General features: G+C 39.6%; 1 protein-coding gene across 9 annotated transcripts in view; it reads left to right on the top strand.

Moving 5' to 3' along the window:
- LOC104639538 (thymocyte selection-associated high mobility group box protein TOX) overlaps nucleotides 1-16467 on the top strand; it is a 314557-nt gene that overhangs the window by 272340 nt on the left and 25750 nt on the right. Inside the window, exons 1-6 of one of the 9 annotated variants that reach the window (XM_075744036.1) lie at nucleotides 1200-1594; nucleotides 12425-12514; nucleotides 12614-12692; nucleotides 12782-12849; nucleotides 12941-12977; nucleotides 15787-15837. The exons of 6 other annotated variants lie outside the window; for them this stretch is intronic. In XM_075744036.1, the coding sequence (XP_075600151.1) occupies nucleotides 1542-1594; nucleotides 12425-12514; nucleotides 12614-12692; nucleotides 12782-12849; nucleotides 12941-12977; nucleotides 15787-15837 (378 nt within the window). In that variant the 5' untranslated portion in view covers nucleotides 1200-1541. Of the gene's footprint in view, nucleotides 1-1199; nucleotides 1595-12424; nucleotides 12515-12613; nucleotides 12693-12781; nucleotides 12850-12940; nucleotides 12978-15786; nucleotides 15838-16467 lie in introns of those variants that run through there. 2 more of the 9 variants (XM_075744039.1, XM_075744042.1) reach the window with 2 other exon arrangements.

A 16467-nucleotide genomic window follows, 5' to 3' on the forward strand; every position in this document is an offset into this window, starting at 1 on the left:
CAGTCTATGAGGAAAGTGAACAAAATTGTTTAGTCTAAGAGAAGATGATACACATATCTGCACATATAAACACTTGTATAAATATATATTTACACACACACATTTATCAAAAGATATGTGAACAACAACACAACAAATTTTGTCCATTTCCACTGGGAGTATCATAACAAGGAACACAGCAAAGAAAATTCAGGTTGGATATTGGACAAATACATATTCATACATGCTGTTAGACACTTGTACAAGCTACATGCAAGCGTTGCAGATTTCCTTCAAATATGTGCTTTTACAAATCAATTAGACAAATAACTCCCATGGATGTTATCACTGGTTTTCAAACTGTGATCTGTTGCCTCCTCAGATTCTGTGAACTAGTCCTAAGAGGTCCCTGAAAGACAATTAGCAAAAGCAAACCTCTTCTCAATATAAACACCAGTTCTCATACTCGTGTTTATGGATCCACAAATTGAGAATGTTTGAGTAACACTGATCAACATATACTTGATTCAGCCTCTGCAAAGAGATTAGATTAGACAATCTCTTGAGGCCTACAAGCCTATAATTCTTTTTATTCCTATGTGAAAAATTACATCCCTTCTGTGAATCAATTTTTATACTTATAAAAATGCAAAGAGCTGTATTTTTCCACCTCACAAGAGATCGTGTCATTAAACACATTATAAATTGTTCAGACACAATGGCAGTTATATGAACTTAAGTGTTTTATACGAACTAAAGGATTTAATTTACCTCCCCCTTCCATAGAGGTTTTTTAGCTTTTGAACACCTGGCAGAACTTCACCTCCTGCCTGGGCAGCATCTGTCACACACATTATAGGCAGAAGGAATCTTACTGAAATGGCACTGTATCTACAATTTTTATTTAAATGCAAGTAAATAAACTCTTTCGCTATGTAATAAAGCATGTGCTTCCCTCCTTGTGCGTACGAAGACGATTTTCAGCCGTGGCATTACGCTCCGCGGCCGCCCCGGAACGCGGCCGGGAGGCAGGGCCCCCCCATCGCCCCGGGCCCCCAGGGGCCGCGTTTCCACACCCAGCTCCCGCTGCTGTGAGCCGTGCACACGGGTGACACCTCCGTGCCAGCAAAAATAAAAATAAAACAGCAGAAGCTTTAAAGAACGGGTTGGAGGGAGTGGGTGGGCGGATGTGTTCCCGTCGTGAGGGCTCCCCCCGCGCCGAGTTCATCCGGCAGCTTCAGCCCAGGCCCCGTAGCCCGGAGGCCCTGAAGGGCCACAGAGACGTCGCAGCCCGGGTGAGGGAACAGAGCCCCCGATGCCGACAGGCTCCCTTTCCCCGGCTGGTTGTGCCACCTTCCCCCGCCTCGCCGGGGGTATAAACGGGGCGGGCGCCCCCGGCCGGGCCCGCCAGACCGGCTGCCTGCCTGCGGCCGCGGGCCGGCCCGCTCTCCCCGCCTCCCTGAGGCGCGACGCGGCCTGGCCTGGCCTGGCCTGCTGTGGCGGCGGCGGCGGCAGCAGCAGCAGCAGCACCAGCACCAAAAGCACCTAGGCCGGGCGGCTCCATGGCTTTCATCCGCAAGCGGAGGCTTGAGCGGGAGCTGTACTCCAAGGAGAGGTGAGCGGCCTTGCCCCGCCGACCCCGGCCGCCCCCGCTCGGCCTCCGCGGCAGGGGCGGGGGTGGGGGTGGGGGACGCCTCCTGCGGGGCTGAGCCGGCCTTACCCGCTCCCTCGCCGGCGAGAGGGGCCCGGTGTCGCGGTGCCCTAGCCTACACTCCCCCTTCTTCCTCAGTATGTCCCTCCGCAGGGGCGGGGGCGGCGGGGCCCCCCGGGGTGGGGAGGCGGAGGGCCCGGCGGAGCACCGCGGGAGGCAGGGCTGCCTCCAGAAAGGCAGCTGGCCCCGGCATTGTGCTGGGATCGGAGGCAAGCTGCTGTTCTGGGCTTCGCCCTCCTTATTGTTACTGTTTCATTCGGATGAGTAATGATTCCCGAGAGTTAAGGCTGAAAAGCCTGTAGTACAGATCTGAGGAAATATGAATGCTGTTTGCCCTGTGTAAACTGCATGAAAATAACGTGTGTAGATTTTTATTTATTTATTTGTTCTTAGTTGTGTTAGTGGCATGGAGTTAGAGCTCTGCTTCACTATAGATGGAGTTTATTTTTTTCTGAACATTATAATTGGCGTATTGTCAGCCCTTAAATTACAGACTCAGTGACAGGTCTTTAAATTGTTAAATTCAGTTTCCCCGTTCCTGCTTTCTGAGTGTAATCTCTATTTTGTGTTCCTGTGGCTAACAACATGCAAGAAAAGCTTATCACACGTGCTTGAGTATATCCTGAATTTACTGCCTTATTTTTAGGTAACGTACCTCTTCCTTTTATGTGGCTTATCTGCATCTGGCTTGTCACAAAGTTTCAAAACCCATTGCAATATTAATATTGCCATGTAGGAAATCTCTATAAGGTGAGAGCGATAGGTCAGTGAGGCTCACCCAGTGGAGGGACATGGGTGTCTTCTCTGGGGGGGAAGCAGGGTTCCCTGTTTGCCCCCCATTGCTGGAACCAGGGAGCCGGCAGGCAGCAGACTGGTCCCATGCAAGCCCTCTGCAAATTCCTGATGTGCGTGATGCTGCCGGTTATACAGCACTGTTTATTGTTGGTGAGAAAACCACGTGACAAACAGCTCAGCTCACTTTATATAAATTCTGATTCAGAGCTATTCAGCCTGTAAAGCTACTACAGCTTTTGAAGTGTTTTTGAAGTACAGATGTATTCTGGATCACTTTTTGTCTTATTGTATATCTTCTTCTTCTTGGTTTTGGGGGCTGCTGTGGCCTCAGTTGTGTATGAGGGGCTGCAGGGAGAATGGACAAACTTTCTATGTAGAAGCAAAAAAGAAGGATTTTTAATTTTGAAGTAAAACATCTTAAGTATAGGAAAAGCTAGAAGAATTAGCTCTGTTAAGCATTTAATGTAAATAGTCTCCTTTTTTTCAGAGAAGCTGAGAAAAAGGCCAAAACTCATCAGACTTGTCCCAAAGAATCCAAGTGGAATATAAATCTCTTCTAAAAAGCCCTGAAAACCCAACATATCAGTGTCTGTCAGCATTACTGATCTACAGTTATTGAAAGTCTCTAATGAGAAATATTTTTCTTTGCTTATATTTGGAAGCATTTTGGCATCTTATTATTTGAGTTTGTAATTTGAGCACATCATGAAAGATGAGTCTTGTTCTTATTTGCACTGGTAGCTTTTCCTGTCTAAATATCTGCAAACTTATTTCTCTGTTTCTTCACCTTGCCTAACAATTGATATTTGTGTAAAATAAAAGTAAATTTGTATACATTTTGTACCCTATATCTTTTCCCCTCCCTCTCTTCCTATGCTTTTATAAATTAGGTCATTTAAAAAACATTTAAGTGATTTAAAAGACTTTGAGCTCTGAAGTATCAAATGAGAAATATGGAATTCTTTCTCCTCCTTTCCTTATAGTTGTGCCTTAAAACAACAGGGAAAAAAACCAAACCCAGCTCTTTATCACTTAATTGAAGGGAAAGCCTCTCAGAGCTTTTACAGACACCCAACTCCTGCTTCTAAACTTCTCTTGATTTACGTAATCTTCGTGTAGATATTTCCTAGTGACATGACCAGGACTTTTTGAAACTTTGTGGCAACTGAATTTCACGTGTGGTTTGGTTTTTTTGTTTGTTTGGGTTTGTTGTTATTTGTACATTGCTTTTTACAAAAATGTAAGCTATAAAAGTTCTGGTTGAGAGTCCTGTGAAAGTAGGCAAAAAGTTAATCTTCTTATGCAGTTGCTTTGGTGAGAAGGAAGATAAGGTCAGTTTTAAGAGATCTGAAAAAATTATTTCCTCTTAATTATTTCCTCTTAATTATTTGGACCGCTTTAGTATCTGTTTACATAAACCTACTTTTCTGACTGTCCGCAGTTTTCTAGCGGAAAACAAGAAAATAATGAAATGTCCTGTGTGAGCACATTGAGAACAAGGAGCGGGTTATACTTTACATTTGGTTAAATAAATCCATGTCCTTACTGAGCAGGGTTCACTCTGGCAGGAATTTTCCCTTCACGTTCATCTTTATTGTATCTCTTCCATCTGTGTTCATCATTTATCTTTACTTTGCCCAGGTGTTCAGAGTAAAGAAAGCCGAGATACTATATCCCTTTTTAATTAGTGGTGTGTGCATGCTTACCCAATTTATTTAAGCCCTAAATTACTCAGCATTCTTGATTAATAATAATTTTTTACAAATAACTTTAGTTACAAAACTACAAACTAAATGGTGTGGTGTTTGGCTCAGGTTGTTGCTGTCTTTATAAATTGAGTTCTCTGTTCTGTTAGTGGTATGTGCAAATGTGGGCAAGTCTAACACCTGATACAGAGGCTCTTTATAAAATAGTTCTGCTGGTTTGTCTTGCACCCTGCTCTTCTTCCTGTTCAAGGGGTTCATCTCTTCTGCTGGGAACGTCACTCATGCAAGGTGTCCTACTGACAGCATGTAGGTCCTGCAGATAGATCTTTTGTGTGATGGTTGCTTGGATGTTTGTGGTTTTGTTGGGTTTGTTTTGTTTTGTCTTTAATCTGTAGCTTTATCTTACTCCTTTGGGACAAAAATATACGTAATCAAGACTTTTATTCAAACATTAGCAAATGAGTCCTGTAGATACTTTGCTGTTGTTGGGAGGAGGTTGAATTTTAGAGTTGGTTTGGCTGCTGCTGGATTGGCCTGGTTTGCTGCTTCATCTCCGTCCATGTCCTTCTGTTACCAGGATTGTACTTTCGGTATTGGGTCGAGCGATTGTGTAAGGTGTGTTGTATCAGCCACTTGAAACCCTTGAGTCTAAGTAGATTTCCAGCATGTGCTTTCCTGATGAAGTGATGGAATTCAATCGCAGATTAAGAATTTAAAGCAGGATCAATAGGGTACCTTCTCCTCTAAATGGTATAAATGGGATTTTGCCAAGACACCAATCCCTGGACATTAATTCTTGTGCCTGATTTGAACAAGTCCAGTGCATCAGTTGGTAGGTGACATTGGTATATAAAATAAATGGTGGGTTTCTTGAGTTTTTTGTTGTTGGTTGTTTGTTGGTTTTTTTTCCCCGTGTTGTTGGATCTCAGATGACATCGTCTCAAACTGAAGTATAGAGGGACATGCACATCAAGCAAAGTAACAGTAAAATTCTCAAGTAGACAAGTCTGAATACAACGCACCTTATTTAGAGGGTATCTTATAGCATCTTGGCAGGACTTACAAGCCCCAGGTTGTAGTTTGTAAAGCATTATTCGCTTCTTTGTTGCATGCTAGGAATGTTTGGGTGCCTTTTGGGTTCCCAAACCTTGTATGTAGGGGATGACATCATATGAAGTGAAGTTTTCTAAGTGCTTTCTTGCTACTTAGTGTCTTACCTAGTTTTCCTATGTGTCTTGGGTGTGTTCTGGACTCGTATTCCTCAGCCCTTTTCTCAGTGGCAATTATAGGGGAACTTTTTTAAAAAGGCAAAAATAAACAAGACACTTTCAACTTTGTATTTAGAAAAGAGACACCAGAGTTCTTCACTGCTTTATTCATTTACCAGCCTTACCTATGGCACCCCTACCTCTCTGCTGCTGTAGATGAAGTTCTGTTTTTCTTGGCAAGGTGCTTGCTCTGTTTTTTTTTTTTTTCTTTTTTCTTTTCTGAAGCTGATTCTCACCAATACTGATTCCCTTCACAAGAAAGTACCTTCCACATCACTTCCATAAGACTTTGTCAGATTTTATTAATATAATTTTTCTGGGACAATAAAAAGACAAGAATTTGAAATAAGTCTTCAAGCAAAATTATATTAGCATGCTTTAATTTACCTCTCCCCTGAAGTGTAGGTGCTTACCTTTTAAGCTCAAACAGCTCCATCATACACTATTAAAAGATTAACTCTTTATTCTGCAAGGTTCTGTATATGTCTGACACTGTGTGGGAATTGAAGATGTTGCAACACAAAAGCTTTTAGACCCTTTATTAAATTTATCGGAGGGTGGTGATGTGACTACATTATACTGATTATCCATAGCCTCCCCCTTGCCCCCCAACATACACCCTCAGACAGACAACGCAACTGCAGCTGAACAATCTTCCTTCTGTTTCAGACTTGAGACAAGTCCTTGTGTTCTTTAAAGTTTTCTTTTTTTCCAGCTGTGTGAGTTGTTATAATAGAATTCCCTTACCCAGCACGTTCTTCTCTCCCCCTCCCCCTGTCCCAAGCTGCTTTTACTGTTGATTTTGGGTGCACTTCAGTTTGCATTAAACCTGAGCTCTAACAGCGTGTAAGTGCCTAAAGCTCAAGGCTTTACCTTGGTGGTGATGCTACCAATTCATTTCATCCTGGAAGGTGAAACTGCCTCTTTCTCGGCATCTCTGACAGCAGAGTTGCTGCACAGGCTTTCTGTCCTCCAAGAGGTAAGGTGTTCGTTTTGGTCACCTTGTTCTTGCCCCTGACTCCTTCACACTGTACTGTCTCTGGTACTTCATGTTGCCTTCCATGGACTGATTCAGGTTACTAAACCTGTCCTGGGGAAACTCCGCAGCATCGAACGGAAGCTTGTGGTCTGATCTGTCTGCTAATGTGATAGCTTCTTCAGTTGCAAGTGGATTGTCTTCCCAATTGTAAGTAGTTTTTGAGGCATTACAAGTTGGTAGGCTAGGTTGGACCAGTAAAGCTACTGAAGCTTTTCTCCCCCCCCGAAGTTCCAATTTTCAAATGATCACATGTATTAAGAAAATATCATCTTCTCAGAAGTTTTCTGAAAGCTTGTTTGCTGTTGGTGAGACTTTGAGGACAAAGACCAGACTCTTAAGAAGCTGTAATATAAGGTACTGAACATCTTTTGAACTCTTACCCCTTAGAGGGACTTTCATGGGGTTTGAGCTTTCTTTGAAAATCTTGTCTAATTTGTCTTTCTTTGTAATTTTCAAAATTATAGATTGTCTTTTTAAAAATAGTCTAGTATGTCAAGTTCAATATACAAGAGAAAATGGTAAATGATCCTTGAAGACATGACTGTGGCTTACTAACATCCTAAGTCTGTTGTGAGCTATTAAATAGCACAGTGACTACACAATGTGTGAACGTAAACCTGTGAAATGGGTCTGTATTAGGAAACCAGCATAAATGTATGCTGTAATACACTTTAAGGTGTGACTTTTATTGCTTGATTTCAAAGGATTTTGTGTCAACAAATGTTTCAATTCCTTTCCAAGAGAAGATGCAGCATTACCCTTCTCTAAATAGATTTTTAATAAATGCTGATTAAGTTATTTATACTTGGGAAGTTTCAAGTAACAAGTGGGTTATACATTTTGAAAATGGATTAAAATGAACCACTTGCTTCTGCTAAGAAAAATATCTTAAGCTTGATCCTTTTCTGTTTGCCTGAAACAGAATAGTTTGATTATTTGATATTTGAATATTTTATTATTACTCTATTATAAGAATACAAAATTTGAGAGCAGCAGGCACATGTAGAAGATCCCTTCGCTTTTTTATTAAAACCCACAACTGTTTGTGTTAGAACCAGAACTGTTTTTTTTCAGATATTAGTTCTTGCTGATAATTTAAAAAGACAAAAAAATATTTTTTTAAATTTTAGATAAGATAGTATTTTTGTGCTTTTTCCAGTTAATACTTACAGCTTGCTTTTTGGGGGGGAAAAATACTATTTTTTATAGGTTTCTTTATTTTTTGGGAGGGATCCTATTGCATTACTGACATTGTCCAGTCCTTCTCACTGGAAGACTGTTTTGCTTGACTAATTGCTGAGGTTGAAGGGTTTTTTTTATATCTTGGGTTCAGACTGGAAGGCAAGGGAGGGTAGGCTGGGAACAGAATTACTTAATCTTACTTGACTTGACACTGGCTTTGTGATCCAGGCTGTTCGTCCAGGGCAGTGTGGTAAGTCATAGGTTTAAGCGTATTCCCTTACTCAGCACAGGCAATAGTGCAGCTGCTGAGTGGCTGAAGACCAAAATACTATTTTCAACTGTTACAGAGAAGTTTCTTATACAGGGTATCATGCATTCTCTTCCTACTGTTATTTAGGGGTTTCTTTGTTTTGGGGTTTTTTTTCCTCCTGTGAGGCGCAGAAGAGATAAATTACTATTTTAGGTCTATGCTAAGTGTGCATACAAATTCCTGTTGTATGACTACCTAACAGTTGATAATACATAAATTTTGTATGTTAGTCATCTTGATATCACAAGTGTCTTTGGAAAACAGTCAGCCCAAGGTCCAACACCTTAGTTGCATGTTGAAGATCCCCACTGCTTTAATTGTATAGCTGTTGTGATTGATTTCCTATTTTTTCAAGCCTTCACAACACTGTTTGCCTACTCGTACAACGTACCAGAGACTAATCTGTTCCTTTGCTGTCTGTAAATGCTTGTTAAACCTCCTGGCAAGCCTGAAGTGTCATCCTGTGCAGTGATGGCTCTCAAGAGGGACCCTGTTGATACAGTAACTATCAGTGGCTCTACTTATTTATGTGGAATAAGTCTGTTCTGTGAAGATAAAAAGCTCTGTCTGTACTCTACTAACATCTAATGAAACTTGGCTTTTCCTTTTTTTGACAACTCTATGGATCATTAAGAGAGACAAATGAAATTTAAATACTTAAGCTGTAAGGACAGAGATGAGTTGAGAAATTCCAGAAGGTTATTCCAGAGATCATGCTTCATAATCTCCACAGTTAGTCATTAGCAGTAACTTGAACTGGTTTAGATTTATTTGCCAGTAGGTGAGATGCAAGTCTGAAAATTTTGGTTCACCTTATGGTATCATAACTAGAGCTTGAAAACATATTTGTAGAAATGAAGGTAAGAGGGACTATCATCAGGAGCGATTGAAAGAGAACAGCAAGAGAAAAGGAGATGTGAAAAAGCTGCAGGGAGCTGGAACACACTGGCAGTATCATGAAAAAGACGTAAAAATAGACTTGGAGCAGTTGGACTCCAGAAAAAAGAATAGTAATATTTTTTCTTAGCTAATGATATCTTTAATCATACGTTCTTTTGTCCTAGTGAAGAACGAGACAGTGAAATCATATGGTTTGAGGGATACTCTATGGCTACGAAAGGTGGAATTTTGAAAGGTGCAGTTTTTGTGACAGAATCTTTGGACAGGCTGTAAGTTTGTCCCAGTTGCAATGGGTGCTTGAGAAGAGTAGAGATCAGTGATTGTATTTGTGGAGATTTGATGTCTAGCTCTGCCTGCAGAAGTGATTCATAGCAGCCTTGAAAATACAGGAAAAAGCTGTTAGAGTAAATGAACTTGCAAGTAGCAGAGTAGCAACAAGCACAGAAATACAAAAGAAGAAACTATAGAACCACTTGGAAGACTTTGTGGAGAGTGAGGGAAAACATAAAATGTGGAAAATACAGTTGGCCTATATGACATGCAATGTTTGGAGAAAAAAGCTTTAACAGCTGCTGGCAATACAACCCTTTTTCAGGAGAGCAAAGCTGAAATCAGAAAGTGAGTATGAGGATATGGCACAGGAGGTCGCTGGTCTCCAGCAAACAGCTCTACAGCAATGCGGTCCCTGTAAAACTGGATAGTGAGTAGTTGTGTGGAGGAAACACAGAAAGACTAATAGCAAAAGGGTAAACTGGATGCTACTAGTAAATACTGTCTTTAAAAGGAAGAAACCTCCAATTTTCCACAGTATGTAGTTAGTCTATATGAGTTATCTTGAGTTTTTATGCATACCTTGTGCATTTTGGTGTTTGGGTTTTTTTTCATTAAATCATCTGATTCAACAGGAGTGAGGATGATGCCAGGGAAAGTGTACCTCAAATCCTTCTCAGTAGCCCACAGCTTCTGATTTTGGGAAGGTGAATTGATGCATAAGGTGTTGAGTATAAAGATACAACGGTTCCTAATCCTGAAAAATTTGAAAGAGAACTCTCTTGGTTTATGTGGTTTGGCTTATGTAAGCATGTTGTAGTTGCTGTGAATAACAAAGCCAATGTTTTGGTGTAAAAACGTGGCTTATTTTGAATATATGAAGGATTCCTCCATTTAGCAAAAACTTGAAAGTCTAGTAATTACCAGTGCTGCCAACAGGTGAATATGGAAAGAGTATAAAAATGTGAGGAGTTTTTCAAAAGAATAGGTAGAGACAAAGGAAATAGTTCAAGAATTAAGAATTTCAGAAATCAGTTCTAGCAAACAGGCTTTACCAATTTTCTTGGAAGAAAAATTGTGGGATCATGAATGTTGTTGTGAAGCTCATTGTTCCCTATGTCAATAGTATCTGTTCCCTGATGGAGGAGAGCAGCAGAAGAATTTTTTTCAAACAATTCTGGTTATTACCTTTGTTCTTAACTTTTTTTATTTAAATATTTTGGCTCGTGGATAATAAGCTCAATGTGTATGATTATATAGGCTAGAAAGAAAAACATTTTGATGGTGAATTGCTTTTTATATATCCTAACATAGCTTTATTAAAAAGCTTTCAATCAAAATGTGATAGCACTTGTTACATCTGTGTTTGCAAAATCCCAGAAATTTTAAGTTTGTCCCAGATGATTTGAAATGGATGATGTGTTAAAAAATGGAATTTAATGGTAACTATGTGGAAGCTGCTATGGTTTCGTACTCCTCTTCCTCCTTAGCTTGTGGCCTCTTCCTAGTGAAGCTTTTTTCATCTAAATGCAGAGCTAGACCTTCTGTTTTAGCTTCCTGAAGATAAGTGATCAAAATAAATATGAAAAGAATGATTCGTCTCCTTCAAAGGCACCAAGACCTCAGAAACTAGGAAACTGAGTTTACAGCTGTTGATAGGACATGCTTTCATAGGTGGCAGTAGGCTTGAAGAACAGACTTCTATGAGAAAGAGAAGGCAACTGAAGTTATCTCTTCTGAGAGATGATACACAGAGGCAAAGCCCCTAAAGCCCCGTTGGAAACTGGAGATATTCAAGAACCATACAATAACAGCAACTGGGGTAGAGGCTGAAGAGGCTTTTTGAGATTCGTGTTGAATTTTCTTAGAACAGTATACGCCATACAAAACTCCCTATCTTGTATGTCTTCTAACATTTATACATCACTTGTTTCTTAATGGCATCATAAAATATCTGTTTTCAAGAGACGAGAGTTAAAGATAATGCCGTTTTGAAAACGCAGTCGAGTGTTAGGACAAACTGTCTTGGACACACAAGCAGTTTTGAGTATATGGACCCACTGTTACTTGTAGTTACAGTAAGCCTTTATCGTTATGTTCTGTTTAATATAACAGACACAACACAAATCTTACATGAACAAGATGTATTTTCCAGTAATGCTGTTTTTCCTGTTGTGAAATATGCTTTCTTAATGAGCAGGCTATTCAGTACGTTCAGTTCATTTTGTGAACTCTTGACATGTTTACTGCTATTTGAATACCACTTTGGGGACACTTGACATTTATTAGCATTGTCACAGCCATTTCTCGTGAACGTGTACACAGTACAAAAAGCTCAAAGCATGGATGCGAATAAGTACTAACTACTGCAGATGAGGCCAGTGCTGCACACGAACAAGCTGTTGTACTTCCAACTGAAGTGACAGAACATGTTTCTGCACCTCCCGCTGTGCCAATACCCACTGTTGTTCCCCATAGCTGAAACACATAGGTGACCGCATGTTCACCCTGTTAGTAAAGTCGGTTAGTTCTAATCCCTTGCAGCAGGTTTTTTTGAAGTTAGAGAACAAAGTTTCATGTTATCTAATCTAGCCTGTTTGCATTTACCTCATACCAGCACTGGCATCACTATGATCCTGTAATTAAATACGTTAGAAGACTTCAATTTTTTTGTTGTTGGGGTTTGTTGTCTATTGGACGAGTCCATAAACAGGCTTCCTGTGGGGTTGAACTGGCACTGGTAGAGGAAGTGCAGAACTGTGGTTGGAGAGGAAGGTAATGCTTCCTCAGAGGGTATCCATCAAGTGACTCAGCCGTGTTGTAAAAACCGTGGCTGTGTTTTCACGTAACACTTTAGACCAATGTAATTTGGCTTTACTTCAGAAAGATCTTCCATTCCAAGCGATTAGTTCCTGCCCCTCCTCTTGTGTCATTGTGTATTTTAACTGGCATACACTGATCAGGGCTAAACTGATGGTCACTGAGGGGAAAGCCTGGCTATGTTAGGATAGTCCTGAGACATAGGAACAGAATCAAACACCTAACCTTATACATGTTGGAAGATTATCAGTTGTTCTTCACGTTTACACACATTTTCCATATGGGTTTGTACTTTTTAAAAGTTAATTTAAATTAATTCATTCTTGGTGTGTGGGGCATGGCATAGAAATCAGTGAAGACTTCCTAAACACTTGATATGTTTCATTAAGAATATTAACTTTTATGGTGGTTTTTTTTTAATAAATAATTTTTATTTATTTGTAGATTTTCACTGCTGCTTCTTAACCTGGAAGAATATTATTTTGAACAGCATACAGCTAATCATATTATAAATAAAGGTTGCAGAGATGAAAGGTACAAAATTTTTACATATATTAATTTACTGGAATTGCTCTGATCTTATGTATCTCTAACGCATATACAACTACTTTCCTTTTTTATTGTTCCTTTTAGAAAATTCAGAGGATCTCTAAAAATCTGTTCAAAGTCAATCATTTTTGAACCCGATGACAATATCCAACCCATTATTAAGGTAAGGAGTGCAACCTTACAATTTCTTAGTAATTTAAGATTCTCTTTAAAAAGCTTTTAAGGAGTATGTATTTTTATAACTTGCTGCAGATACCACTGAGAGACTGCATTAGTATCAAAGCCCCAGAAGACAATGAAGCAAATAACCCTTTCACACGGTATGTGAATTTGAGTTACTGTATATATATGTATTTAACTCTTTTTAAAGCTGAAACGCCCATCTCTTCAAATATCTTATTTACATTTTAGGGATGCATCTGGAGGGATTTCTGTTGTATGTAATCAGGTAAGACCTGCATATAACAGATTCTTGATGTATAAATGAGTGATATTACATTCTTTAATGGTGTCTTTCTCGGAGCTGGAGTCTTAGGATGGGGCGGGGTTAACCGGAAACAAAACTAATTAGTGTAAAAAACAGCATTAATGTGAAGCTGTTGATGCTGGAAATTTCAAACTGTTAATGACTTAATGAAGTCATTAATTTGATACGGTGAACATTTTGCACTGTGCGTTTTATAATGGAGCTTAGGGCAATTTTAGAATTGAATGAAAAAAGAGAATAGCCTGAAATTAAACTGGTTATTAAATCATCTTTGTTTTGATCTTGCTATATTGCTTTCTCCTACTTTCTGCAGTGTGTAGTGGTAACGGCAAAGCCATCTTGACCTTGCAGTTCAGCTTTGTGAAAACATTGGACTCTGCTGAATGTCCATTAAGTAATACAGGTTCGAGTTTCAATCATGAGTTGTGATTAACTTGGATATGTTCATACTTAATGTTAATCAAGGGAATATACTTCAATCTTTGATAAATTGCAACCGATAGGTGTTCCAAAACTGTAAAAGTTTCCAAAAGAAGTTCACGTTTTCATTTCAGGAAAGAACAGAGATGAGGTGGGAAATATCCTTTTAAACATTCTAGCATCTTTGTGAAATCTGTCTTTAGCAATACCTAAAATTGATAGCCTTGCTCAGTTAAGTACTGCTGCAGTCAAGAATGAATTCAAGCATTTAATATTGTCTGTGCTGGAGAAGTTTGTAGACTGTGTTAAAGTGATCAGTGTATTTAATTTCATCTTGAAACTGCTTCTGTGAAGAGTATTGTGTAGTCAAGATTTCTTTTGTGGGGAGATTTTTTGTGTATTGAGTGTTTTTAAAAAAGGTATTTCTAATTGTTCCATGCAATTGTTCCACCATACATCATTAGTATATGTTCTGAAGAACAAATGATTATAAAAATATCTCCTAGGAAAGGAGAAATAACTTTTAAAATGGCAAGCGTGGTTAGTCCCTCGTTCTGCCCCCCTCCCATGTGTAACTTGCCTGTCATCCTTCTGTCTGGGGAAACATTCCAAAATAGTTTGGTGGCATGGTACATGTTGGTATTTTGTATAAAAGGCATAGGGACTTTTGAATGTGAAGTACTCACTAGTTGTACTTAAGACAAATCACGATTTAATTATAAATACTTTTTCTAAGTAGAATTTCTGCCTTGCAGGAAACTGCATGTATCAAGTAATTGGGACATCTTAAACATGTTTGCCTTTTCAGGCTCAAAAAAATATTGTTAATGCATAGCTGGACAAGCAGCTTTGCTTTATGTAACAGGCAACTTAGAAACTAATGACTATCAAATACAGCAAATGGAAATAATAATTTCAGTATTTTTTCTCAAGATAAAATTGGAAGAAAATCCGCCAAAATGGGAAGTGAATACAGTATACTAAAGATTTTGCTCTGCTTCCATAGTTTTTTAATTTGTATTGTCTACTTTTTCATGTAATTTTGGGGCTGTCAGTGTAGAAAAATGTTTAATTACCCTGCAGAAGAGCGATCTGGGTGTAAAGCAGGTGTCTCTGATTCTTATTCTCCTATGGCCTGATTCAGGTCTGTACAAGCTGATGTCAGATGAAAGGCACTAATTGCCTTTATTTTTTAATGTAGCACTTAAAAGGCATGCTGAACTTGTAAGCTTCTAAGCACTCACTTTCTTCTGGCTGGTCGGTGCTGCGAGTGGTTGTGTGGTGAAGGTTGGCTCTGTCGCTGGTGGACGCGGGAGGGCTGCACATGCCAGCCAGAAGGTTTCTGGCTAGAGAATGGTACAGCATCTGTTCTTTTGCAAGTTTAATATTTGCTCTTGGTTTGAGGCTGGTGCCACAATGCCTTGGAGTGTAGAACCACAGACATAGTGCTAGCTGTAGGAACCAAACCGAGGCACAAAAAAAGGCCCTTTGCTTGGCCAAGTCTCTTGGACCATGGAGTAGAAGATGGTAGTGCAATCCAGTGTGTTTTGTGCAATTCAGAACCAATTCTGAGTCTTATACTCAGGCCTGAGATTTAGCAAGTTTGAGCCTTGTCTGCAAACAGACCTAAACCATGAGTTATTTTTGGCTTGTCTTCTTTCAGACAGCAGATAGTAAGGCGATATCCACAAACCAATGTGCTAGCAGTCAAGTCTTTCCATAGGAGTTGAGAGGATGGTCTGAAGGAGAGTGATTTCATGCGGGTTTTGGGGAGGGCAGATCCTCTCAGGTGTGAGAATAGCATCAGAGAAACAAAACTGTTCAAAAACATGCTGTTGGATGAGAGAGGAAGTCTGGTGTTCATGGTGATTGGAACAGGAAGCAAAATGTTTGGGGGTGGAAGAAGGGGTTCATTTGAAAAGGCTTACACAGTAGTTTATGTTGTGAGTTTCCCCTGTGGGGTAATTCCCATCAAGTCAGAATCCTAAGGGCATGAGCTGCAAGAAGAAAAGAGCGGGAGGATCCCTCCATTGGGTGGGGTTAGACTGATGGCTGTGCTTATTTGCTTTAGTCTTGCAACTCCTGGAAGGTCATATGGTTGGATTAAAAATCCACTAATAAACTACATAAGTAAGCCTCTGAACTAAATTGGACACTTGCCCCTTTTGTAGTTAGCTGCTATAAAAGGTCATTGTTTTTCTGCAGTTTATCTGGGGTAGCCTAAACCAGAATATTGCAATCCAGTGTTTTGCTTGCTTAAACAGTGTTCTTAGCTTTGTCTTTATCAGTACTTTTGATTTATTTTATTATTTTTTAAGGACTGAAACTATAACATCTCTTACTCTTTTAGGTTTTTCTCATTAAAGAAAGAAACATTATTGCACCCTATAAAACAGTAAGAGTAAGTATATATTTTTTTCACTATTAGCAAGCTAATGTTTTGCAAGGATTTACATTCTCATTTCTGAAAGAGTAAGATAATTATCATTTGAGGAATATGACAATAAAGCTTAAAAAAAGTAACTGTGTATATTGCTAAAACAAGTGTCTGAGTTCTTCCATAATGGGTTTGTGACATTTCTTGGAGGACATACAGCAGACTTGACACTTGTGCTTTGCTATTTCCCTTGATGTGAAGCTCTGTGGGCTCAACAGTCAGAGCTGTCAGCTGGCTGCTAGTATTCAGTGGACACTGCATTCTGGCTAAATGGCTTCTCCCCAGTTCTGCTCACACCTGAAATGAAAGATTGCTAATTGATATTTCCCAGCTGAGTGCTTCACAGTTCAAAGAAATGGCAGATAAGGCTGCTCACAGCAGCAGTCAGAGCTTGGAGCTTGCTTCTGGTTGTTTTCTGCTGATGGGCTGGGTCTCCTCTGATTCTGAGCCTGAAGGTTTCAAGGCCTAGAAGTAAGGGTTTTTCACCTGGAATGCAAGATGGATTAAGACACAAACACAAAATGAAAGTGCAGAGTCATTAAATACCATTTTTGCCCATGAATTGAAACAGATGTAATTATATTTCTCAACATA

The sequence above is a fragment of the Balearica regulorum genome, chromosome 2 (assembly GCF_011004875.1).
Source record: "Balearica regulorum gibbericeps isolate bBalReg1 chromosome 2, bBalReg1.pri, whole genome shotgun sequence".
Classification (NCBI taxonomy): Eukaryota; Metazoa; Chordata; class Aves; order Gruiformes; family Gruidae; genus Balearica; species Balearica regulorum.